Source organism: Prinia subflava, chromosome 7 (assembly GCF_021018805.1).
Source record: "Prinia subflava isolate CZ2003 ecotype Zambia chromosome 7, Cam_Psub_1.2, whole genome shotgun sequence".
Taxonomy (NCBI): Eukaryota; Metazoa; Chordata; class Aves; order Passeriformes; family Cisticolidae; genus Prinia; species Prinia subflava.
This window is the reverse complement of record NC_086253.1, coordinates 6499654-6527249: the sequence shown is the minus strand read 5'-3', so window position 1 is coordinate 6527249 and position 27596 is coordinate 6499654. Positions and strand designations below refer to the sequence as shown.

The 27596-nt window shown below is 38.5% G+C and overlaps 1 protein-coding gene and 1 long non-coding RNA gene across 7 annotated transcripts in view; one reads left to right on the top strand and one right to left on the bottom strand.

Moving 5' to 3' along the window:
- The window catches only part of MAEA (macrophage erythroblast attacher, E3 ubiquitin ligase), a 47955-nt gene that overhangs the window by 7653 nt on the left and 12706 nt on the right, over positions 1 to 27596 (bottom strand). For all 5 annotated transcript variants that reach the window (XM_063401456.1, XM_063401455.1, XM_063401452.1 and 2 more), the window contains 4 exons: positions 22661 to 22843; positions 19004 to 19207; positions 6015 to 6137; positions 3008 to 3084 (listed from right to left, as the gene is read on the bottom strand). In XM_063401456.1, coding sequence (XP_063257526.1) covers positions 3008 to 3084; positions 6015 to 6137; positions 19004 to 19207; positions 22661 to 22768 — 512 coding nt within the window. In that variant the 5' untranslated portion in view covers positions 22769 to 22843. The remainder of the gene's footprint in view (positions 1 to 3007; positions 3085 to 6014; positions 6138 to 19003; positions 19208 to 22660; positions 22844 to 27596) is intronic.
- LOC134552660 (uncharacterized) lies at positions 20 to 26935 on the top strand. Of its 2 annotated transcripts, none has more exons than XR_010080910.1 (3): positions 20 to 1441; positions 6814 to 6893; positions 26405 to 26935. It is a non-coding gene; the product is annotated as an uncharacterized LOC134552660 (long non-coding RNA). The 2 variants fall into 2 exon arrangements; XR_010080909.1 differs by lacking the exon at positions 26405 to 26935 and adding an exon at positions 9778 to 10358.

The following is a 27596-nucleotide window of genomic DNA, read 5'->3' as shown; positions in this document are numbered from 1 at the left end:
GAATGAAATTAGTGGGAGCTCCTAAAGTGAAATTGGTGTCATCAGTCATTCATTGTTACTTTAGTAGGTACAAATTTGACAAAAAAACCCTAGAGACAGAGTGTTAAAGGCTAATGATACTAGGCAAAAAACTCTGTGTTATATTTAAGGTTAAGAGATTCACTCTTTGTATTCAAGAACAATTTTTACATTCTTGAAACTTGCACTTTCAAGGCTACTCTGATAAAGCACCTTAGAGGAAAGTCTGTTTGTACTCATTCTAAAAAGCTACACAAATTCAAACACTTATTTAATAAGATGGATAATTTTAAAGTTCACATCAATTTTAATGTAAAAGCAATGTCACTTCAGAGGTTCTCAGCAGGCAGCAAAAGCTTTCAAACTTATTTAAACACCAGCTGCGTTTCAACAAAATGTCAGTTCCCCCAGTTCCACTCACACAGGAAACTCCTTGGTAAACAGCCTCTTTCTCTGCTTTCTAATGGATGCCTGACCTATTTATTGCACCACAGACACAATACTGAAAGAATCCTGCAGCAGGCACTTAGAAAAAGCAAGCTAATAAAACCACAAGTTGCAGGAGTTTGCTAGAAGCAATGAAATTTATGCCACGCCTCCCCAAAATGTATTCCCTTATTCATTAGTAATTTATTTTGAAACAAAGTAGAATGCAATGGTAAAAACTTAGTTTATAGGGCATGTTACTGAAAGGAAGAATTGAGATGTTGAAGTCTGAATGTTCAAAATAATCAAAACTAATCCTGCTAAAAGGGAGTCAATTAAGATACAGAGAGATGCTCATAGCTCCTTTTCCTTTTCCTTTTCCAAGTGGTTATGAAGTTAAAGCAGCACTGCCATGACTGGCAACTTATAACTGCCAAGTATAAAATGTATGTCAGCCCTGAATTTCAGCAAGTTATGTGGAATAGACACACTTCACCCCAACACCACTCAATATGGATGCCTTGTTTGCCATACAGACAGGAGCTCAAAATTGTAAACCTCAGACAGGTTATTCCACACAAACCATGCTGTCCTCTTGAGGGCTGATAGCTTGCAAATTTTACCACTTCTGATGTGGAAAAGGGATGAGAGGGAAACAGATATCCAGTAACAATAAAATACAGAAGGACCTTATCTGCTTTGCCCCAATTCTCAGCCTATTTCCTTATTCCAGCTCTGTGCCTGCCCTCTGGTTTCCAAGCTACATAAGGAAGCTGTGGCTCAAAGAAAATAGTTTTTAGAGCATGGACTACTCATTGTTGAGATGCATGACTGCACACTTGGCAAAGAAACAAACTGAGAATAAAGCTAAAGGCACAGTATTCATTTGGTATAAAGAGCACCATGGGCTTCAGAAGACACATAATGGAGTTGAGTCTCTTTCATCCTTTTCTTAAGTACTTGACAATTCCTTAAGATTTGACAATTCTATCAAAGGGTAAGTGCACATATCTAAATGCTAGCTTGTAGGTTTTGTTTTTAATTATGTTTAGTTTTAATTATTAACATTAAAATTAGCTGGAGTTTCTCAGATTGCACATTTGCATTGGCTGGGACCATTGCAAAGATTATTTAAGTGCAGGTAGGGCAAAGTAGGAATGATATTTGCTCAAAGCAAGCCATGCATCTGAATGAAATTAGAAATAAAACCTGAAAATAACCCTGAAACTTTGCCCTTTGGGAAAGCTTCTCCATCTAGCTTTGGAAATATGCTAGAATGTTTTCAGTCTGTCCATACATTATGATGGTTTTCTGTATCTCTGTGCTGCTCTGACCAAAAAATCAGCTCTGCCACAAATACAAGTTTCAGTTTCTGAAGTACCTAGTTTGGGTTTAAAGGCAGAACTAGCAGATTCCTTAACACAGAAATATTACATGGCAACATTGTTCTCATCAGGATGTGTCAGCAAAGCTTCAGGTTGGTTCATGAATTTCTCACCTCTCTTTAGGTTTAAATACTCCTACAAAACAACCTGCTGAGAGTTCTCCCTCCCTTTTGACCATGTGAGCTCCAGTAGCTCTGCTACCTGCACTGTACTTTGGTGCTGGCAAGGTCACTGCTTATCAAATTATCAATGCATTTCTTTGTCCCAGGATCAAAATTCTACTTATTTTAGCAGGACTAGTTTCCTGTGTTATCCTAGAACATTATTCCACCTTAACTCATATGTATAAATTGCTTCATGTGCTGGTATGAAAAGTACTGTCAGAAAAACTCTCTTGTGGTTGAAGTCAGGCAGTGCTGAGGTGTGACTGCACTTCTGTCACTGCTCCACAACCCCACTGGGCATTGTTATTTTCTCTCTGTAGTCCCCACTGAACTCCTTCAGAACAGGTAAAAATGGAGACTTTGAGCTGGTTTCCTCATTTGGAGCCAGAGGAAGAAAATTTACTCTTCACAGAGTGAAGAAAATCTAACACAGCTCATCCCTCTCCCACCCACAACCATACACAACTTTATATTAGGCATCAATACAGAGGGTGAACACGGCCTTGCAGGGAACTTGCAGAACAAAAAGTTTAATGAAGATAGCAAAGCAGAAGAGAATTCAGTCAAAATTTAAATGTTAAAGCTTTAGAGGAAGGTTTCATTAACTTTTTAGTATTTCTGGTGATTAAAACTGTAATGAACTGCCATAAGAAGCTGGCTGTACCTCCTGAAAATCAGTTAAAGGTGAATATATATTTATATAGTACACCAGAAAATCCTTTTGATTTTTAAAACAGGTTAATTTTCTAAACCTTGATTTTGAAGACTAAGAAGACACAGTTTCAGGGATAACAACAATTCTTGAAGAAGGTGCATCTCTGGAATTATACTTTGCCTTTAAAAAAAAAAAAATCCAAGCCCAGCTTAAATCCAAAGACTGATGACAATACCAGGCAAGAGACCCTTCAAGGCTTTACAGGGCTTCTGGGTGTTGCAACAATAGTCACATGTTTCTAATGAAGCATAATACCATCTTGTTAAGAAAATTGTTTGGAAAGCATCCTAATTTCATACCTCACAGCATCCAGTCTCTTGTTCTGTCGAATGAGTTCAATGAACTCCTGAATCCTTAGGCTGAACTCCAGACAGCTCTGAGATTAAAGACAAGACAGGGTCTTAGATGGTGCCAAAGCTGCACCTCATGGTTTGTTAACAGCTACGTGTGCACAACAAAAAGAAAGTGTTAATAACATGCAACCTGGTTTGCTTGCTTTTAGGCATTCATGCAAAAAAAGTTGAAATGCTGACTCTACAGACAACATCAGCACAGAATTCCCTAAAAGCAAACAAAGAAAATCCTCCTCCTCCTGCCTCCTTTAAAACCTTGGCAGGGATGGACTCAGGGATGGACTTTTTCCTAATGAAAGCCCTGTTACCTGAGACACAAATGAGAGTAATAGGTGATTTCTTTGTATTCTCTTACAATTTAAAGTAGCAGACTCAACAGTAGTTTGGGGCTATATGGGAATTTAGACAGGTCTACCCAGAAGACTGCAAGGAAGAAACATTTCTCTGAATGTTTTTTGAAAAACCCCAATATTAAAAAAAACCAGTACAAAGTTTAAGTTGCTGCAATACCCTCCCCTCCCTTTCTTCAAGCTTCTATCCCACTCTCCTCGTCAAACATCTAAAAGCCATGCTGGAAACAAGTCTCAAACAAGAAAACCAAGTGGCATTTACCTGTTTATGGAAAAAGGTAAAATTTGAAGCCTAATGAAGCTGACAGTGTCCCTTTAAATCAAATTCCATCACCAGTTCACAAAATCTATAAAAAAACTTTGAATATGTGGAATTAAAAAGATTCTCCCCCCTGTAAAAGAACAAATCACTATGCTTCTTTATAGGGACACAGTCAACTGCTGATTACCTAACGAAAATAATGAAAACCCAAAGTGCTCTGAATGATGTAAAGAACTCCATTCCCTGTGTTACTCTGTTCCACTTGCTGAGTGTTTTTTCTTTATCCATGTTTCTAGTGAATAGTTGCCTTTTGTTTATTGTCATCAGCATAGTCATGTCAAAATTCCTCAGTGATTTCAGTAGGAATTTGAGCAATTCTGAATTTCTATCTGCATGGGGTCACTAATGCACACACTGCAACAACTGCTTATTTAAGATTTAAAACATAAGCCATTTCAACATAAAAATGATGCACTCTTTCATATGTTAAAACTTACTAGTTTAAGGAACAAAAAAAATTATTTTCCAGCTATGCCTTTTTTCTGTATTTAAGCCCAGATTTAGCAGAAAGTAAGTTTCCCCTCTTGAGATTTTCAATAGGACTATTTTAAAATACGTTATCCAAATCTTCACAAACCTCTCATCTAGAATTTTAAATAAGCTTGTTTCAACTAAAAATCTGATCAAGCTTTTTAATTTTCAATAATTCTAAATCCCAGGGCTTCCTATTTTGCTAAGATGTTTCAACAGCAAAACTCACATGCCAAACAAATGAATTTTCAACTAAGGTGCAAGCCAATGGCCCCAGGGGCTCTGCAGACAAGTGTAACTAGAAGCAGAGAGTTCTCCACAATCAGATGATGCACATTCCAACTCTGTGTACCTTCAAACAGCCCCACAGCAGCTCTGCACAAGATTTCAGATCACTCACATCTGTAAAGATTATGTGACTGCTTTCCCAGGCCACCAAACAGTTTAGATTTTAGATAAAGTTTGCATTCAGGTAGGTGGTGGCTGGGATTTTAGAACATTAATGTCCACGAGTAGCTAAGCAACTAAAGCAAAGAGAAGCAGAAGTGTTTGTGTTTTAAAAAGAAGCACACTAATTTCTCTTCTTCCAACTCTGATCTCTCACAGCCTTAGCTTTGGTTTTTGTTTGATTAAAAAAGAAAAAAGTGTAGGGCTTGCAGAAATAGATTTTTGTTGTAGCTTGTTTTTCAAAAAGAGGATGGGGAAGATGTTTCCTTATTTACTGCTTGTTGAAAATTGGTGATGAAAAGTAAGACGTTCAGATTTTATTTCTTTTATTACTTAACATTTTAAGATTACACAAGGGGGATTTTTTTATCAGTATAATTATGTAACATGGTTTACATATCAATTCTGGTTTTCCTTTAATGGTTTCCATAACAAGATCATCATTTTCTCTAGAGTAATCACTTTTGCATCCCTTCTTCAGCTCATTCTCAGTTTGGCACCCCTGAGTGCCAGAGTGTCACTCTTTGCTCATGGTTAATAAGTGCACTCAAACATTTTTGGTTAAAGAAAGCCCTTAGTTTAAAAAATATAAGACACAAACATCTTTGAGGAAGGCAGGGATTTTGGTTAATATCAGTTAAAACCAGATTTCTGCAAGCCCTATCAAAGATTACAGCATGTTTTGAAATGCATAATTTAAGAGACAAGGAAATTTAAGTGGACTGCATAGCAACAAGTACACAGCATGTTCTGCTCGTGGTGCTCAATGGCTTGAGGAAGACTTTCTGTTTATTACTTGATTAGATTCCAGCTTTTATTTTTCTATTTTCTCACAGAATGCTTATTCTTTACTTTAAAGTTTTGTCTTCTTATATTCAAGAGTTCAAAATTACTACGACTAAAATCTGCATGAAATTTCTCTCAGAAATGTTAAACCTGAGGGCAGAAATTACCAATTAATCTCATTCTTAAGACACCTTCACATATAAACTTAGTTATAGTCTCACCAGGATGCACAGAGTTATAAATGTAAGTTGATATGCATCAAGACACTACATATTTCTGCATTTAATTGTTTACAAATTACACTAAACCCAACTGAGTATTGTATTTTATTTGAGCATAATTTGTTGAGACAACACTGAATCCAGAAGATGACCTATCACTCACTTCCAGGTTTGACATTTCTGAGCCTGTTCAGCTCCACCTACCTATGCCTTTTAAGAATATTTTTATACTTACTGTCCTTACTTTTATACAAGACGTTTTTCAAGACCTGTAATTTAAAACATGTTGACCACATCCAGCATCCAAGTACTTTAGAAAATAGTTTAAGCAAAATGTGACCGTTACATTTTCGTACCTTCATTTTTCTGAGTCTGGATTTGTTGTCATGACACCAAGCCAAGCAAGTCATAGTCTCTTGTCTTTCCAATGACTCTTCCACTTCCTTAGCAGTCAAAAACATCTCAATATTTACCAAGTCCTTCAAAAAACAAAAATGGAAGGAAGGTCTTGTTAAATTGTACTCATACTTTACACAGCAATTCTTCAACTTAGTTGGAATACAGAGATACAAAAGGCTTTGTTCTTAAGATGTCTGGATTTTAAAATTCTACTTTTCAAAAAGACATTACAGGATATTTCCATGGACTGGAATGTTCTGATAGTGACAGCAGTTCTCTGAGTGTAGTTATATAACAGAACAAAACCAAACCAAAACAAAGAAAACTATTAAGGATTACACCTAGAAGCTTGCAGACTTTTATACAATTGAGATGCTTAATATCACAAATATTACCATAGGTCTAGTGAATAAAACCACTCTCAGAAATAGATTGCATTTTCAGCTGTCAGAACAGCTGAATACACTTAATCTTAAAAGTTCTATCTTCCATGAGAGAAAGCTGAAAACCAGAACTAGCATCAGCTGTATCACATTCACATCTTGCATTTTATTACCCAGTTTTTCCTTATAAATACAGGAAGTCTAATACTATTGAGAAAGTGGACTAAATCATGTTAGGGTTATCAGAATGGTTATTACAGAAATTTAAACAAGCCACATGTATTTCTAAAGTGCAGCAGAACTTGCAGCTTTTACTAAATCCTTTTCTCATCACTTGAATTTTAAAACTAAAACATTAACATTTATTTTATAGGTTGTATGATCACAGCAACAAAACTATTTACCATGAAAAGAACAAACAGCTTCCCACAGCTCTACTGGTATCAAATCCAGGTAAGTCAGACTGAGCTCAGAATTCAGACAGCTACAAGTTTACAGAACAACACTGGGACTGGACTTTAATGGACTCTTCTTATACCATTAAAGTTAAAAAAAATTCATCTGTTCTATCAATGTGCTGGCAAATGGACTGAAAGAATGCCAACCTGCTCCACAAGAGTATTTTTAAAGTATTCCTACAAGAACATGAGAAGAATGTTTTTTCTGGTCTGAAGTTTTCCTGGTCATATGCTCAAGTGGAAGAAAAGTTCATTACTCCCTTGTGCATGATAAGGTGACCATAGAAAAACCTCTTGCCCATTAACTCATCTGTATAAGCAGCTTGACACATAATGCAGTCATAATAATTATCTTGCTTGCATTCCATCCAGTGCTGAGTGGAAAGACAATTCCATTTAAGTTACAAACAGTAACATCTCCATACATCTCCTCAAGTTTATTGGAGCTATGTGCCCTCTTAATGAACAGCATTTGCTTTTATACCAAATGAAAACAAAAGCATTTGCTTTTACATCAAAAAAAGACTGGATCTGCTAAGCAGAAACAAATCACTGGTTTAAACTAATTTGTTAGCTTTTAATAGTTGAAGCTTCATTAAAAAAATAAATTAAAGAAACATAAGGGCAGCATTTATTATAAGCCCATGAGCTGGGTAGAGAATCCCAGCTATCTGTATTTATCAATCAGGTGTTGGTATAGCAGCCCTCTACTAGGAGCAAAACGACTGCAATTGCTGCTGAGGCAGACAAAACTCTTAAATAAAAAGAGAATTTCTACATTGCTTTTGAAAATGTAAAATGAAAAAGGTTCTATTTAACAGAAATGCTAATTAGAGTCGCGGTTGCCAAAAGAAGTCAAAGCTTGGCAGCCTTCTCTATTAAATAGACAGTATGTATCCAGAAAACAGAGGAGAACATTTTAAATTAAAGGAGTTTCTTTCAGAACCAACAATTACATTTAAATTGCACCAATAAATAGGATTTTCTTTTCTGTTGACTTGATAGAAAGTTAAGGAACAATATAAAAAAGGCATTAAGAAATCCTTTTGTAGAGACAGGAACAGCTTTTGCATTTGATTAGAAGAAGTCTTAATCGTGCAGACTGATTACCACAAAAACACCAAGACACAATTAGGCAATAAACCTTTAAAAACCCCACATGCCACACAGGTTTTTCTTAATCCAATCATACTTTCCTATCTTTCCTGGTGGTGCCTGCTCTTGGTGCTTCCTCCTTAGCTAGGACTAAGGAAACAGAAGAAAGGAATATCAGAGGATTTATCAAAACTAGCTCAGCTCTTCCACACAGGCTGGTCATGAACACAACTTGTCTGCCTCACCTTGGATGGACAGGAACCAGTTTAGCATTTGTAAGAAATTTCTTGTGTTCCAGTCAAAAAAATCCCAGTTAAGACCCCAATCCTGAATATCTTTCTGAAAGTATTCAGCAATTCAGAGTTGTAAAGGCTTGGGACCACACAGAAACATTGTCTTTTTCAGCTCCCAAAACAGGATTAAGATTTCACAGGCTGCTACAAAGAGCCTCTCTTATATAATTTACATATAAAATTGAGTAAATGTAAATACACAATTTTAGACAAATACTGCCACTTGATTTTGCAGGTGCAGAAAAAGCAGAAGCAAGAAATCTGTTGCCACACACTCCCCCTTGAAATGACACAGTATTCAGCACCATGGCAAACATTTTCTGGCTTGTATATAAACTAAAAAGGAACTCTAAACTCTTTAATTACCCTCTTTACAACAACCTTCATTTCACACTTTCAGCTTTCACGCTGGAACGGGGATTGCAATGCTTTCCTGCAGAACTAAGGAGAGCCCTACCCCACACACAGATAATTTCAGTCCTGGGATCAAACCATAACCTAGCACAGACTTTCCAGCCTCCTGTGCATTGTCATAACTTTGCTAAATCACTTGATTCCAAATACACAATACCTGAGGTTGGGCAAGAAGACTGATTTACACAAAACTTTCATTTAATTCTACAGAATTAAATGTACAGAAAAATAGTCTCAAATGTCTGAAGGAGGAGAACTCGCTCCATTAAGTATTAGCAACAATTATCCAAACACTCAAGGGGGAAGCACAGTACAAACCAAGGAGTACCACCTGGATTTTATAATTTCTGCTTTAAAAAACAGCTATTTGACTGAAGTGAACTAACTTTCCCTTCTATACAACAGTCACTAACCAGGTTTTAGAAGGGTAACTATCTCAACACTGGGTGAACTTTATCATAAAAGAACTATTTAATTCCATTACAACAGTGAAAACTCCAGAGAAAGACATTTATTACTGGAGAAAACTGCACATGAAGGTTGAAGACACTTTAGTGAAAGCAGAGGTACTTATTTAAACAAGAATACAGCTATCCATCACCCTGTGCTCTGCCTGATTTACATATATATAGCTTTTAAAATATCACTGCTTCTTTTTAAGCTGCAAGTGCCTCCAGGGAGGGAGGTTACCAACCCTGTGATTCTGCACAGAACTCCAATTATTAGGTATAAAATACTATGAAGAATGAGAATGCCTTTATGATGATGATTACTAGATACACACTCCTGGCCAACATAAAAGCTGGATCCCATTTGCCCAGATGGGTTCTTAGCAAGAACACCCCAAGAGTGTTTATGCACATCCCCTGCTCTGAAAAGCTGCTGCACTCTCTGGTGATGGGCTCAAATCTTTGCTCACTCCTTGCCAGGGTGCTCCTCCTTTTTTAGGAGACTCCAGCACCTGCCCTCACTGCAGGGAAAAGCTGAGCAAAAATGAACACTAGTCTGAGACACCAGAACTAAGAGAACAATGAAAATGGGCCCAGAACTTAATGAATTTGTGTGGTTGCATTACAGAAAAGAAGTGATTCACAAAAATACAGTAAAGGCTGTGAAGAATAATAGCTGTGAAATAATAAGGTATGTATAAAGGCAGTAGAGTAATTTGGTTTAACTGGCAGATATATAAGCTTCACATGAAATGAAAATTAAACACAGCTGCATCTATTACAAAGTTGTGAACCAAATATATATCAAATATATATCAAAATGTGAATTTAAACTGAATTTAAAGCCAAACAAAGGCTGTAACTTTAGACTGTGCACAATTAAGAGAATTCAACATTGAACTGGAAAAAACCCAGATCTAGAACCAGAGATGTGTGGCTCTAAATTCACCAAGAAAACTGCTCAGAATTTTCAGCACCAGATGCAACAAACACAGCAACTTTGCATTAGACCCTATGTCAAATGACTTACAACAAAAATATCTTTTCTGCAGTAGCAAAATAACTACAGAAATTCATGTAGTGTTCACATGAGGATTTTTATGTAACATTTTAAAATTCGGAGCAGTCAGGTCAAGTCATTCCTCTTCACTGCTCTCCAATATGCACATGAGCTGAAATACTTTTACTTTATGAGATCTCCAGTCACAAGTCAGGAAAGCTATCAGAAGGAATGTGTGATAAAATCCCTTATAGCTCATATGAGCATTTATGTATTAATATAACCCCCAGAATATTTCACATTAGAAATGTGAATCTTTAACAGGGCTCAAAACCAACCAGAAATAAGTACTAGAATACCCAATACTTGATATTTTCTAATCTCCCATAAGTTATTCTGAAAACAAGATTAATTAATCAAAAAAGAAATGTTAGGCTAAACAAGATGAAATAAAAGATTTGATTCAGTAAGAAAAGGCAGCATTTTTAGAAAGAAAATTTCCTCAGTGGAAAAAAGCAGCTCTCATAAAATAGGCTATCTGTTGTATAAAACAAGCAATTTGTAATATCATAAGATACTGTTTGTGTATTTTTCAAAAATGCAGATTGTTTATTTTTAATTGCTTACTAGCATCAATATGAAATTGAAAATAGGCCAGTACGCCTCAAGCTACCAGTGGCTCATTGCCAAGAGTATGTACCAATAACAGCTTTAATAAGATTGACTATCTATCTATCTATCCACATTACATGCACAAGAGCACTACCCTCATAAAAAAGCCTTTGCTGATGCACTCCAGCGTTCAGCAGCATGGTAAACTACTTGTATATGAAATACAATGAACACTTAGATCACTCAAACAACAACTGCAGAAAAAGCTGTGTTAAGCTTTTAATGACTACTCGCATACTCTCCACTCGCAACACAACTTTCAGTATAATTTAGGTCTGTGGAAGTGAAGTAGAAATGCAGTAATGAACAGTTACAAACAAAGAGGTCAATTTACTCTTCTATATTAATATATGCATTTGTTAAAATTCCCCTGTGATGAACATGCAGCAAAAGCAGGCATCATCTCAGGCTGTGATCACTGTTACACAACTCGGGGAGAAGGCAAACACAAGAGCTGCAAGGTGAGACCACAGGAGTAGCTGGGAAAGAAGAGGTCAGAGCATTTCCACAGCGGGGAAACAGTGGGAGAGGCATCCCTGGGCAGGAGCAGCAAGCCTGGGAAACACCACAGTTACCTGCAAACATGTGCAGGAAGCAAAAAACAAGGTGCAGGTGAAGATGGGGACAGGGTAGGTGGTTGTGATGGCAGTGACAGGAATTGGGAGCACAATCCAAATCCTCTGCCCCTACACAAGTGCAGGAATTAAAGGAGTAACAGATTCTTTAAAGACAACACAGGGTATGTATGAACTGCACTGACACTGAAGGGAGACACCAATCAGGAAAATAATGGCATAGGTGGTGACAACACAGCAACACCACCATTACTGAGGACCTGTCAAAGTGGGGCACAAATGAACAGTATGGGGCCTTCCTCACTCTCTGCTCATTAAATAACATTGTGTGAAGTTCATTAAGCTACTATTAAGTGTTATAATGCTACTCACATTAACAGGATTAGAGAGAAACTAAATGGAGTAAGTGACAGAATGCCTTACTCAAAGCCAGCTGCAGAGCTAGTTATTGGGGAAAAATGCAACAACAGAGAGCCAAACCACAGATTCATCAACACAAGAGCCAGAAATGTTTTTGTCTACAAAGTAAACACATTACCCATGGTGTACAGTGAAGCTTTCACATGAGAGCATCTTGCATACCCTCAGCACAGCACAGACCTTTTAGTTCTGCCTTGTTATTTTTGAAGGATCCCAGTATCTAACATTTAGTGTCTGTCAGAAGAGCATGGTCTTTGTACAACATTAGAGGATACTGGTACTTTGGTTAATTAATTCTAGAGATTAATTCATGTTCTAAATTTGTGCCCAACTTCAGTTTTTCTGACTAGATTACAAAACTCCTTGGTATTTGACCTCTGCTCTCACACCTACCAAAAGCACCCACCCATCATATTTTCCAGTCATCCTCTCCCTCCATCCAGTTTTTCCAACAGCTTTCTAAAGTGTGGTCACCAAAACTACACATATTCCAGCACTGGCTGCTCCAGAGCCAAGCAAAAAGAAGCAAAGAGAAATCCATCTCCTTCCACTCAAGGACATAAGCTGCTTGGAAGAGCCTCAGAGTTGGAGCAAGCACTGAGGTTGGTTCTTAGCAATCTGTTTTCCCAGTGCATCCTCTGCTCCTGCCTCAGCAATTTTTGCAGCTCAGCAAATGGCTGCACCTTTACCCATCAGCATTTTACACCATGCTAAGTACAGTAATAAATGACTACACTACACTAATGTGACAAAGCTTCTAGAGCTTCAGATGCATCACTGGGCAGGAAAAAAGTGCCTCGTTCTCTGTCAGCCTCCTCTAGCAGAGGGAAGGCACCCAATCCTTTCCTAGTGGAGCACAAGCCCTGCAGCTTTTGCCCGTGGAGGATCAGTCTGTCTTGGCAGCTACACACATTCTCTGACAAAACATTATCCTAGCATTTAATGGAGTAAGTGTTAAATGTGAGGGAAGATTTATACTTTGAAGGAATGTGTGGCAGGAAGTAAGGACAGTAAGAAGAGACATTACTGAACCCAAACCTCTTCTACGCCTGGGTAATCTCCAGGTGATAACACCATTCCCCATTTAGATAAAATTTCAATTCAAGAATTTTTCTTGCATCATCAGCCTTCCATACTAAGTATTTTGTAATAAATTGGCTCAGTTATGATACACTACAGGTAACCCACTTTGTCTAAATGGACTGAAAAAACCAAGATGTTCAACATCACAGCACCATTCATGTTGTTGGCTTTTGAAGTGTCAAATGATTTGTAATGAGGAAGTTTGTTATTCTGCTTCGATCTTGACTATTTCACATTTACATAATTCTAATTCCTCAAGATGCTCACGACAAACTGCAGATGTAAGGCTGTGCAGGAATTGCAGCACTTTGAAATTCAGATGAACACACCCAGACATTCATTATACCAATCTGCTCAAAGTTGCCATGCCTACGCTAGGTACAGCCAAAACACATTTAAAGGAGTTTCTGAGCAGCTCTCTATAGCCTGGTACTGCAGGGTAACTCCAAGCAGCACAAGCCAAAATCCTGGCACCTTCAAATCAGTGATGCCAGTTTAGGAGCTCCTTCATCCATAGATTTCCTGTAACATCTCTAGTGTGGGAACAGCAAGTCACAGCAGAGGGACACAAATAGCTCCTGGCAAAAGACACCTTTTACCATTCAGCCTGCATCTGGAAAGTCAGCTTGGCTATTTCTGCATGACAGTGAAGTAAATAATACATTCAAGTATTATGATGAATATTATTTACCTATCTGAAATTGAATTGTTATGAATATAAATGTGTTTTGATTAATTACCTTAATACATATGTGTGTGTTTGCCGACAAGCCATTCTTGGTCTATGCATCTTAACAAGGAGGATTTCTAGAGGTACCTTTGTATGATTGTTAGAAGATGTGTTTATTCAGCTTTTAACTTTTTGAGTTAAGACTTAATACTGCTCATTTTTGTGATGCTCAAATGTGCAGGTTATTTTCCATCTCCCATTTACTGGAAGAATCATCAAGAGGAGACAGTTATTCAGGGAATGGATTACTTCAAAAATAGTAGCTTCAGGAAGATTTTGTCCCATAGCAGACAGAAATCCTTCGGCAGTACTCTACTGAGGTGTCAGCTGAAGGATCCGTATCACAGTGCTGAGGAACACTTTTATAAAGCAAGGAAAGAACATTTAACTTTGGGGTAGAAAAAAGGAACACTGATATAGAATAGGAAAAAGAAGAGATCAGGTACTTGGTCAAAAGCCATGAAGTTGACTTTAAGAATTCAAGTTTCTCTTATATCACAGGACATCAAATAAGATTTCACAGCTTTCTGTAACAAAATTAAGAGAGTGCAACACACTTGAATTTGTTGCAGGTATCTTTTTTAGTTAGGCTAATCCCTCCAAAAGCAGTTTTACAAAAACTGAAGCTGCAATGATGCAGTAAAAAAAGACTAACTGGACCAAAAGGGAGGGAGAGAAGAATGGAAGATAGACAGTTTTTCCAGTGACTACTATTCCTTACTGAAACAAAAGTAATTTTTTTAATACATGTATTTACTACTTTGAAAGACAAATATTTTTAGAATGGCTTTTCAGTATCTGCCCTGTTTTGATATTCTCCAGTAAATAACCATTACCACAGAAGTAGAAAGATGTAGAAAGAAAGGAAACCATTGACAATAACTGGAGACCTGAACTCCCTCTTCAAGCAAATTGTTACCTTTTGGGACTGTGTCAATTGTCAATACTTGAAGTGTCAAGAAGCCCCTTCTAACACATCAATGTTGACAATGGTCATAAGTCTAGACAAAACTTCTGAAGTCAATGGAATACTTGGTTCCTCCCCTCCACCAATTCTCAAAAGCAAAAAGCACATTGTGGTTTGAATGCAAAGGGCTACTTGAGTATCTTTGAAGGATGATGCATGTACTTAATTCCTGATCTAAGAACATTAATTGGCAGAATTTTAATTGACATACATAACCCCTGATTTAAAGTCAAATTAACCAGTTTTAAGCTATTTTAAGAGTTTTTTCAACTCAAGCATTTAACTGCCCACGTGACAGTGTCACTGCCCATCCTGCCCAGGGGTGCAGTAGCTCTTCTGTTCCTCACTGAATTATAGATTTTTAAATAATCTGCTCCCTGCCCCAACACACTAAAAATTAGGCTGAATTTATGTTATTCTTCACAGAAGAAGTATTGCCACTTGTACAGCTCTTGTACAAGCACAAGCATTAAGGCAAGGAGATACATTATTTTACTAAAATAAGCTAAGCAAAGATGGAAAGAGGATTTACAGCATATGATAAGGGAGACTGGAAGCTTCAGAATCTGGGTTTGTTTTCAATCCTACAGGCAAAAATCACTACAGCTATACATAATTAAGCAAAGAATGTAAGGACACTTTACATGTTTATTTTTTCTTCCTAGCCTATTAAGGAAAGGGCTGGAAAAACAAATAAAATTTTAAACCTCACCACCTCCAGAAACAGTAGACTAAGCACCACATACATAGCCTAATTATAAAATTTATCTACAAACAGAGACCAACTTCCTACTGGAACACCACTCTTCCTAAACTAAATTTGCATATCAATTAATGGCACAGAAATGAGATAGCAGTGTAGCAGAACATGAAATAACAAAGTTGAAGTTAACAGACAACCTTGCCAGCTGCAGATGAAAATAGGCATTTTTATATTGGTGTGGCATTACAAGGTTCTAATAATGACCTTATTTTGATTCTATTTATTCTAAGAAGCCTATACTGATGAGTTTTATTCATATGCAACAAAAAAAAAAAACCTTAGCATCTAGTTTGTATCTTCATCCCAAACTGTTTTTCACATCATTACAGCGCCAGAAGACACCAAGAAAAAATTCCACAATATAATCCCCTCTACCCCAAATGTACTTTGGCACAAACATTTCTGGTTTTGACTGTCAGCTCTTATTTTAATCTTACTCACATTCTGGTTTACTTTCCCAAACAGCATTACTTCTCTTTAAAGACGTAACAAATACTTAATGTTTGGAATTTATTTCTTATATTGCCATGACTTCATGATGTATAAATGCTTTATACCCAAAGTGATTCCTAACTTGAGCTAGTTCATAACTCTGGTATTTAAAATTTCCCTATAATTTTTCCATCCAGCACTGCTTTTCATTCTGTTTGTTTCCTAGTTTGTAACAATGGTTTTTAAGCACTTAACTTCCATTACAAGATTTCATAGCCTATCATTCCTCTGGAGGTAATTAATTTAGAAAATAGCCTAAAATTTGTCACAGACCATCAACAACTATTAGAATTGGACACTATGGCATGCAGTCAATCTTTGCCAATAGCACACAGCAGACAGTTTACTCAAACATAGAGAGGATTTAATGGTTTCCCTTTGGTCACTGAAGCAGAATTGTTTCTGACCTGCTTCACCCATGAAGCACCTTGGCAGCACTGCAAGTCTCTTCCAGAGCCACACTAGAAACTTCCATCAGGCAGGCTGAGACCTGCTCCCAAGACTGGTCTGACAACTACTGGAAAGTGTTTAACCTGGCATCCCCAAGCTGTGACTGAACTGCAAAGAGCTGCTTCCTTCAGCCTCTCCAAAGAGCAGCAAAGGGCACCTCGGCCACTTGCCCCACAATTGGATGAACAGAATCACAGAATGGTTGAGGTTCAGACCTCTGGAACTTGTGTAGCCTCTCTGTCAAAGCAGGGTCACCTCTAACAGGTTACTTGGGATCTTTCCCATTCCAGTCTCGTTTTGAGCATCTCCAGGTACAGGGAGACTCCATAAGTCCTTGTGTCTGCTGGGGAGCCCAGAGCTGGGTACAGCACTCAGGATGGGTCTAACCAGAGTTGAGTAGAGGCTGATTCACATCCCTCCTGCTGCTGCTGCTTATCCCAGTGCAACCCAGAGCGCTGCTGAATTGTCTTTGCCACAAGCATTGCTGGGCCATGCTCAACTTGTCCACCAGCCTCACCTATGGCTGCTGGACATGCTGAACAATAACAGCTCCTTTTTCCAGGTTTGTACTTAAGGCATAATGTCTACTGTGGTAACAAAATCAAGACAAGACTGGTGGTGGGGATATTAATTAAAATGCCAGGTGAAACCACAGTAAAAAAAGATTACTTGGCATGAGAGAATAACATGGTATTTCGTAATCTCTCCAGCAAAGTTACATTAGTAAGCATTAGAGAACATTCCAATAATCACATCCTTTAGCAAGAAAGGAACAAAAAGAAACAAAGCTGCTGTCTTATTAAACCAGCAAACCCACAAATTCTGTGTTACAAACAAGTCCCAGCATCATACACTGTAAAAGCTGTTCACAAAGAGGGTCCTCATTCAGTAAGAAAGACCAAGTGCAAAGCAGAGAAACTGAGGGAAGTCTTATCTTCATTAAGCCAAAACAAACCATAATGCTGACTAAAATGCATAATTTGAGGGAACTAGAGAAAAATTGCCTCAGTGCATTCAACATGCAACTATGTTCCATGTTATTCGAGTTACTCTGATGTTATGCAAATTAAAAGAGTTAAAGAGTTTGGCTTGCAGGCAGAAGGTAAATAATCTTATTTAAAACTCCGCTTTTAACACAAAATTTTCTATTCAACAAACAGAATTAAAAGCTTTAAGTATGATGCTTTTACCACAGCACCTTGCAGTGTGTCATGACAGACTTCCACGCTCATGTCCAAACCAAAGCTGAGCATCACTTAATCAAGCATAATAGAGCTTGCTATGAAAGTGAAAATATTTCCATAGTGCTTTTTCAGCAGACCTAGCAGGTACAGTAACATGATGATTCAGCAGAGATGAGCTCAAAACACAGGGAAACATCTACCACAAGTGGGAGAGCTGCTGACCAGTCAAGCTGCAGTTATCCTACCATAATTGCCTTGGGTATTTCTGACTCACAAGCACGGGCTGTATCTCTAGTGAGGCACAACAGCCTCTTCAGTTGATTTTTTCAGGACTATTTCCTATTAATACATTGTAACTCACTTCCCCTCTCACTTCTATTCAGCCTCTACATGCTATTTCCTATTTGGCATTTCCTGAAATTGCTGCTGGCTGAACAGGATTAGACCAATAAAGCAGCCAAGGAATAAGAGACACATGACAAACAGGTCCCTGTTACACGACAAAGAACAAGTACATATGCTCTAATTTGACATCAGTAACAAAAATATCTTTTTCCCCAACAAAATGAGAGATGTATGCTCAACTATTCCAAAGTTGAAAGGCAAAGTACATAAGTCACACATCTTTAGAACACAACTTTAAGCATCTTTATAAGAGTAAGATTTTAACTAGAGGAGTTGTATGCCTTCTGGAATCAGGAATATTAAAAGAAGATTTAAGGATCACTCAGGATCAAATAGGAAAGGCTACTTAAAATTTGCAAAACATCATTTCTCTAGACAAACAGGAAATTCTTAAAAAATCAGTTTTAATGTCCTCGTGGCTGTCAGAGGATCACAATCAGGATTCATTGGTCTGCATAAAGAAGCAACACCAAAGTACACACACTTCAAACATTTCATAACCCACTGTGAGCCCAAGAAAAACCAACCAGTGAAAAGGAAAGCAACAATCACAAAATGGTGAAACAAGGAAACCAGCAAAACGTGCTTAGGATAAGATATAATGGCTACTAAAAAACCTAAAGTGTATCAAAATTTCTTTTCCCAAGTAAAAGCCAGCCTTCCTTTCAGTGCATTAAACAGTAGGATGATACAATGAACAGTTGTTCCTGCAATCAGCAAATGCTGTTCTGCTCAGTCTGGTCACCTACACATATCAGCTGAGTGGGGCTAGACAGATGGGAAGCTCCACCACCTGCTTAATCAGCAGCCTAAAGGCCTCTAGCAAGAAATTTTGTATGACATTTGAGAATGAATCTGAGTTTTAGTAGAGAAAGGTGTTTATCTAAAATCATTTAATTTGTGACTAAAAATTACGCCTTCAATTTTGACTTATTTTAATACGTTAAAGCCCAATTTACACTAAGTAAGGAGAACAAGCTCAAGCCTAGAACGATTAACAGATAAAAGTTAGCAAGGAGGGCATACCAATACACAAAAGGAACTGCTTGTTCTGATTTTCCACCTTCCTCTTTACTACCATGTTGTCAGCTGATTAATCCACACTGCACCCACCTCGATGCCGCTTTGTCTGGCCAGTTTCACGGCTGTGTTGTAGTAGCCACAGCGCAGGAGGTGCTCCACCATCATCCGGTCCATGCGCTTCTTCTTCCACATGTTGGCAGGAGCTGGCTGGTCACTGCTGTGCTCCTTCAGGTGCTCAATCCTGCGTTTGCACAGCTTGGCGCTCTCGTCCTCAGCCTGGATTGACTCAACGGCCTGAAAAGTGAAAACTAACAGTAAGAGCTACACGTTTTCAGGCTCCTTTTAAAGCAAAACACAGTAATTGGTTGTAAGCATTGTTTGTATGTTGTACAGCTACTCCCGGTAGTGTTTCTTTTGTTTAGAAATATTTCCTATGGCAGTGCCTAAGTTTCTGCATGGTTGGTCCAGTTCTGAGATATTCTTGCACAGAAGTTTTCATATTTAACATTATGAATATATACATTTTTCTGCTTAATTTGTAGTTCATCCAAAACCAGAAATGTATCAACTATGGCAGCAACTGCTGTAATAGCCTGCAAAGAGCTTTGTGAAGATTTGCAGTCATCTGATCCAAACAGTTAAAAATCAGTATTTCCACCTCTAACCTATGCATGGCTTCTTCCTCCAGCAGCTGTCCTGCTGGATTAGTTCTACTGAGGAGTGATGCAGAGTAAACCCACATTACTTCTAATACACTGGAGCCATTCTAATCAGTCATGCAATAATGGAAATTATACAAACAGTTGGCCTCTTGGCACCTGGAATTCAAGGATCTAAAAGCAGTTTTTCAAAATCATCAGTTTTGCTCAACTGGTACTATTTTACATAACTCTGCTACTGTGGAAACATGCACCCCTTGTTCAGCAGCTTTACTTGGGAAAACACATTCGTCCAGAGGAACTAGATTGATTATTTTAAACCAACATATTGGCATACCCAGCAAAAAAACCACACACCATTCCCCCAAGGTACTCCACAATAGTTTTTTTTAATTAAAATGAAAACACTCAGCTCATAGTTGCTTTCCTTCACCCTTAAAGTCATCATTCCAAGCTGGCTGACTCAGTACACAGCATGTGACAACTGCGGGCCATGTCAGGCTACAGAACTGCAGAAAGCTGCGAGCACCTTTGTGTGCCTGCTAAGGTAAAGGCAAACCAGCAGAGGATGGCTGCTACCTTTCCCATCTGCAATGCATTATGAGTGATGCAATTGCAAGTTAGGCTGCCCTGTGGTGACTTTAAACTTGCTGGCTTGTGTTTGATGAGTGCACAGCTCTGGCAGCTGGAAGGCACAGGTAGAACGTGGCAGGCTTTTGGCAGCCCACTCTGCACTCCACGCTGACACAGTGACCTTTCCAGAACTCAGACTAGAGTATCATATATGGTACAGCTCCAGCTCTGGAAGCACAGGGTGGTTCTGATTGTGTTTACCATGCCTGCCTATGGACAGACCTCTTCTGCAAAGATCAGTACTTGAAAAGCAAAGTGAAATGAGAGCAAACTTGCAAGGAAAGCTCACTGAACTTATTTCACCCCTCCCCATTAAGCCTGACTGAGCTGGTCCTTGATCCAAATTCAAGTATCTAAGCCTCTAGTCACTATCCAAGAATCTCTTAACATTCATGTAAACACCTGCAGCATGAGTTATTTTTACTGCTGAAGTCTGAGTTACTTCTTTTGCTGACTTTTGCTTTATTTTGTAACATACAGTTTGGAGACAAGTATTTTGTTTGAGTTATAAACTGGGACTCTTCCTATTCAGCAACCAAACACTAACTCAAGACAAAACACACTTTCACTTTTTAGATGTCTGCAGTATTATCTGATGAGAAGGCAACTTTGAGAAATATTCTGAATGCAACTAAGAACTCGAGGCAGCCAGGCACAAAGGTTAAACCCTTTCTCCTTCCAAAGGGCTCTTCTTATGTGGCTTTGTATCTGGACCTATACAGCTCTTGCTGGCTTTTTGATCCTTCCAGTACATTCAGAAAGGCTACAGATCCTTTCCAAAACCCTCTGAAGCGAGTCTATCTGGACTTGCCCTGCTGGATGTTAACAGAACTTGAGGAAACAAGCATATTAAACAGGGTACAAAAGGGAAAACACAAAGGCCTAGGTTTCCCCAGGATGATTTTCAGAACCCAAGAAACCTGCTGTATTGAAAAGCTCTCTTTCAAGAGTGAGTAAAGTGTTAAATGAAGGAACCATCTAATTCTGTTATGGCCATCTCAGCAGCTCATGAGATCCTTGTCCAAACACAGGAGGAAACAGATCCTGCATGGGTCCAAAGGCTCTAAAAAACCCAATCATTTTGCTCAGGGCAGGGACTATAGAGGAGACAGTTGGGAGTTGAAGGTTTACAGCAGATAAAAAGACCTTTGTATTTCAGAGGACTTTTACTGCTAAACAATATTTTGGCCTTTTTTTCTTTCTGAACAGCTCTAAGGTTCCCCAGAGTCTTTCAGGCAGTCAAAAACAAATGAGCAATTAAACTAAAATGGAGCTTTGCACCCAAAACATTCAGCAATGCCTTCAGACACACCCCCACAGTCAGCAAAGCTTTAGCAAGTAAATAACTTTTACTCCTCCACATCATTACTACACACCTACAAGCAACATCCAACACCTCTTTCAGAAATAGCTCCTATTTTTCTGTAAGTAATGGAGAAGTGAGGAAAACATATCCTTTAAGACCTCTTTAGGTCTCACAATCCAAGGATGAAAAGAGCAATTAATTTATGAAGTCTTTTGCAGAACAGCTTTTCAACACCTAGCTAACTTGTTCAAGCAGAAAACCTCAAATCAACACACATGACAGAGTTATTTTCATGTTGCAAATCTCCAAGGTATTTTGATGCTTCACATAGTACTGTCTCAAGATTTATATCTGTTGGTTATTTCATTTAAATTTTAATGAAATGACTCTGCCACTACGTTTCATCTATTTATTTCTGGAGAAGCACTGCTCTCAAGTCAGGCGATAGAGCTATTTTCATTTTTCTGCAAGACCTGTTTCAAGTAAGTGTTCTGATGACTCTAGGGATGAGTAATATTCCCACCCAAAATAAGGATGGCTTGTATTTCTTTTTCTGAGAACATATACCTCTTTTTCCAAGAAAGATGTGGTAAAGGCCTGAAAGGCTGGTTTTATTTTGTTCACACTTAACAACTAGAAGCAGGTTATCCTGCCAAATTTTGTTTAAAAGGCTCTTAATATTCTCTGGGAATCTTTCAAATTGCAAGATGAGTGTTTACAAAAAAAATTCAAGTAACAATCCAGGACAACTTGCACTTTCTTCTGCAGAGAAGTCTCAACGCTGCATGTAACTATTCCTGCAGTGGGGGTTTTATATTTTTCTTCTACCTGTTTTGCCATTCCAGTGATCACTTCATTCAATTACACAAACTTTTCCATTAGACAAGCAGGATTTGATACAAATCAATTAGTTTTGCTACTATTTCTTTTCTTTTTGTAGAGAAAGTCTTTTTGAGGACTACAAATATATATTTATTTTACCTCTCAAGAGAAGTTTGTTATACTTAGACAAGGACCACCAAATCATGTTTCTTAGGAAAGAAGAGAGGCAAGGTTCCACTGTGCATCCCAAGACCTTTGAAGAGTCAGGAATGCCTGTTCTGCTGAAAAGAAAATGCAAGCAAAGAGCAAAGGTAGAACAGCACCCACCTTGCGTTTGAGAACGCTGAGTTTTTCCACCACTCCATCCAGGAGGCTGACAACGGAGTCCACAGCAGGACAACTGCTCAGCGTCTTCTCCAGCTCCGCCACCACCATGGTGACGTGGCTGGTCTCCCGGTCAATGTTCTTCTGCGCAGCCCGAAATCGTTTGTTCAGAGTTTCATATGGCACCTGAAGGAGAAATACCAAGCCATTGGAATTTCTGTATTTAAAAAGTCAGGTTCTCCAAAGCTTAGAAAGACTGATGATTTCATCTGATGCAGCCCAAAGAACGCCACGGTTCCAGGGGGCTAGAGGTCATTGATTGAACATGAGTTCTCATACTAAAACCTTTAAGTTCTCTCAGCAAGGAGCTCACACTTTAAAGACGATAAAAAAACAACAGGAAAAACGCTGCAGTTTCTTGTCTGATAGCAGGCTCACATATCCTCCTTTGGCTACAGGAAGGACTGATGGAAACAGTCCAGGGACAACAGAAAGTGAAGACAAATTTTAACCTACAAAAGGAAAGCTACAAATTAAACTACACCTAAGATCACCCTTCAGAACAAAACATTCTAATTTTACATTTCTTTCCTTCATGAATTCATTAACAATGAGAATGTTACCTTTGAGAGAAAACATGTATAATGCATAGTGGCTACTAAAAAATTTATACATTGTACACCAACAGTTATTTCAGAAATCCAACAAGTCTCCCACATACCTCTACCCAGGAAAGACTTCTTAGTATTCCCCAAGGAGTATAAAGAATGCCAAGAGAAACCCCAAGTAAATTTTCTTCTAGTGACAAAACTGACAATGTATGACTGAAGTGGTTTGTGATGCTTGCAATGCTCCATTCCTGAGTTAAGAGATTTGCCAGCCTTGGAGGTCTCCTGTCCTCCTTGTTTCCCACCTTTGTGGAACAGCTGAAGCCAAACTGCTGATGGCCATTATGGACACACGGGTGGGGACAGTCTGAAGCCTGGGGAATGATTTGGGGAAAGCTTGCAGGAAGTTTAAGCTGCTTCCACTACAGTGGCAGCACAAGCAATTTAGACAGGAACTATCTATTACTTCACAGAAACCGGAATTTTTAAAAACATTCCAGTACTATACACTTAATTCAGCCATATCTTTAATCTTTTAGAAGTCCATGAGAAGTTCTTTCAGGTAGTTATGATAATCTTGATTGCTTTTCCATTAATCAAAGACATAATTTAGCTAGCAATCAGATTATCCACGTTCAAGGTAAAACAGGAAACACAAATCAGTGCTCTGTTTGGTACATATCATGTATATGTTTGATTACAAATCTTTCAAGCATATAACTTCTAATCAATTATATCAAGGTCTCCGTTTTCCTCATTCTAATTATCTGCATGCAAGGAAGTACCCCCAGGGGCCACAGCCCTCCTGGGCTTTATTAGCCAAGAGGTTCCTGCAGAACCTCTGCAATTCCTCATTAGAGAACAGAGTGGTTCAGAGGAAGGGAGATGAGCCAAAGCATTTGCTTTCCAAGACTTTGCATTTGTAGCAGTAATAAACACGGGGGTAATCTTGATAAGATATGAAAGGGCTCCTCTCTTCAAGACTGAAATGATCTGTGTAATGGTTCTTGGTATCTCAAACTAAGACCTAAACAAAAGACAGGTCAAGACTCTACCACAGGAAGCATCAAACCAAAACAGTTATTTTCTTTATACATTTTGCCCTAAAATCCCAGCAGTACACCCACCCAAAACTCAAACCACACAAACCATGACAAATAATAGGCTTCAACACCTACTTCACTGCCTATATAACAATATTCCATCTCCAACCCTCATTTCTTTTTTCCATTTTCACAAAAAAAATGAAATATTTTAGATACCCACAGATAAAATGGATATTCTAGGAGGCCATTATTTTGACATCTCATGTTTTTGAACATGGAAACTTATTTCCAACTCTAAGACCTGATGCCAGACAGCATTAAGAAAACTTCTTCCCTTCTTTTTCCCCCCACTGCATTTTTCTTACTGTTCACCAAAAATATATATCTGCAAGTATTTTGCTAATCAGCTTTCCATGCCACACTGAAAATCTGCATCAATAAAGACTTTCATAAGCTACTATTACTTTGACGTATCTTTTTTAGTACAGAAAGTGCTTTTGTTCAATTTTGTGCAATCAGTTGGACACAGATCTGGTCAGCTGGGAAAAAAAAGTCTGCTTAATCTCCCTTTTCCCTAGTTCCTTATCTGCACTCAAGAGCACTAACAGTGCCCACTTCCTGTGCTCTGTCTCTTCAGCATGCAGACTTTTGGCACAATTTGTGTTCATATGACATTTAGAATTGAACTTTCAACTTCAGCTGGTATCAGTAAATATCATTTAGAATAGGTTTTTAAATCTTCTCTTATTCTTTTTTCCCCTACCATAAAAACAATCTGAATGTGTCTGAGGAACAGACTGTAAGCTGAAACGTTTCCACTATATACTCTGAAAGTAAATAAAAGTAAACATATTGAGAAACATAATTTAGTGTGTCATAACAAGGGAAATTAAAGGTACAATGAAATTATTGGCATAACTGAAGCTGACAGTAAGTACACTTTACCAGGGATTTTCGTAATTTGCACAGGCAGTTGTTTCTTATAATAGAGCCAGCAGTTTTCATGAGAATATTTGTGAATCATATCTAGGTACAGCTTTTACTTTTTAGTTACTTTACAGGGACAGAGTCTATGAATGCCAAAATTTAGAACTGCAACTGCTACATCCCTTACAAAGCAGCATTTTATCTTCAATTTGCATCTCGATCCGCTGGTTCTTTTATTACTCCTACAGTTCCAAAGTGCCAAAAGATCCAGCTCCCCAGCAATGCCTTGCTTTACTGCACAACCCTTCAGAAGTTACAGGCATTGTACCAGTAGGATAATTTTTTTTTTCCATCAATAATGAAAGTTAATAGAAGGAGAACATATAAGAAATGTTCTGGACAATGTAGTTCTAAAAAAGTTTAATTACAGTTCACTTTGATTTTCAGGTACCATTGTTAGAACACTGAACACCAAACTTTTCAGACCAAGAGGCAGATGCAAGATTTACATCTCATTAATTGCCACAAACCTATTAGAGACTTGGAATCTTTCTTGCCAGTACCATTCTGTGACCAAACCTGGATTACACTGTCATTATTTAGAGACAAGAGTGACCTACAGAACTCAGTCTAGGGAAGCATTACCATAAGGAAAAAAGAATAAATCAGCCACTAGAAAATTTGAAATAAAGCAGCAAATACTGACTAAAATGTGTTCAGCACAATACCAACTTGTCCTACTCGTTAGAGCTTGAAAAACCACACCCAGTTGGCTCATACTGTGAACATACAAGAGGATACAAAAGAGAGTTGTAAAATATTAGTGGGCAGCAACATTTAAATCCAGTGGTACTAAATAGGTTCTGCTCCTTTTGTTCATCAGCTTCCACAGCTGCAGACACATTATTCAACCTAAGCATGTACTAAACCAGGTCAAACTTAAACCTAGTGAAAAGGAATTTGACTGAAGTTACAACAACCTACACGAGGGGTAAAATTACAGTAACACAAGTTTTGCCAAGATCAAAATTTTGCTGTGATGTGAAGCAAAGTTTGCCTGGCTGGAGGCTTCTGCAAATGTAGCGTTGACTGTTTCCAGGTGCTAAACACTAACAAAGAGGCAGAGACAACTGATTAACCTGATCCAAGCATTTTCTTCATTTCAGGAGTTGCTTCACTGTTTTTAGAAAGCCAAAAAAGTGGTGTGCTGTCTCAGAACATGCTCCAACAACCTCCAGCTGAGGAGCCAAGACTTAGAAGAGGATTGCTCTGGGTGTACAAGCTCGAACTGGTGGAAGAGGAGGAAAGACTGCCATGAGAACAAAGTTGAGAGCAGAGGATGTCTAGCTCTAACAGAGCTAAGGATGTCAGGGGGAGTTTTTAAGTGCACACTTAGGAACTCAACTGTGAAGTTTACTACCTGGCCTTCAGCCCAAACACAGTCCCCTTCCTGCCCATGAATGCAAATAAGGTACCAAAGCAAGGCAGGGTTCTCAAACTGTGAAGTGGCTAAACCTATTCAAATTAGGCAATCTTTCTTTTCATAAGCCATATCAAATTGTAACTTGAAATATCCTTAAGCATAGTGAATTTGAATATATTTTCATAAAAATAAATTTTTCAAAAAGCCATTCACTTACTAAATGATTCCATTTTCTTGAGTTTTTTGAAAACACACTAAAAGTAGAAAATACCCCAGCCAGCATTACATGCTTGCATATATTGTAACCTGATGTTTTGCAAACTGTATACACTTCTCAAGCGTTAATTATCAGCCTGCAAATAAATATTGAAAGAAATATAAATAATATTAAACCAACTGCATACAGGGCTGGATCACAACAAGTGTGAGCAGCTGGGCAAGGAAGGTAATCTTGCCTTGTGAAGCCCCACCTGCAACGCTGCCCTCAGCTCTGGGGCCCCCAAACACAAGAAGGATGTGAACCTGCAGGAGCGAGTCCAGGGGAGGCCACAAAGGGGAGCAGAGGGCTGGAGCCCCTCTGCTGTGGGGACAGCCTGAGACAGCTGGGGGTGCTCAGCCTGGAGAACAGAAGGCTCTGGGAAGATCTTATGGCACCTTCCAGAGCCTAACGGGGCTGTGAGAGAGCTGGAGAGGGACTCCTCACAAGGGCATGGAGTGACAGGACAAGGGGGAATGGTTCAAAATGGCAGAGGCAGGGTTAGATTAGATCTGAGGAGGAAATTCTCTGCTGTGAGGGTGGTAAGGCCCTGACACAGGTTACCCAGAGAAGCTATGGATGACCCATCCCTGGAAGTGTTCAGGGTCAGGTTGGATGGGGCTTTCAGCAACTCGGTCTAATGGACATGGCAAGGAGGCTGGAATTAAATTATCTTCAA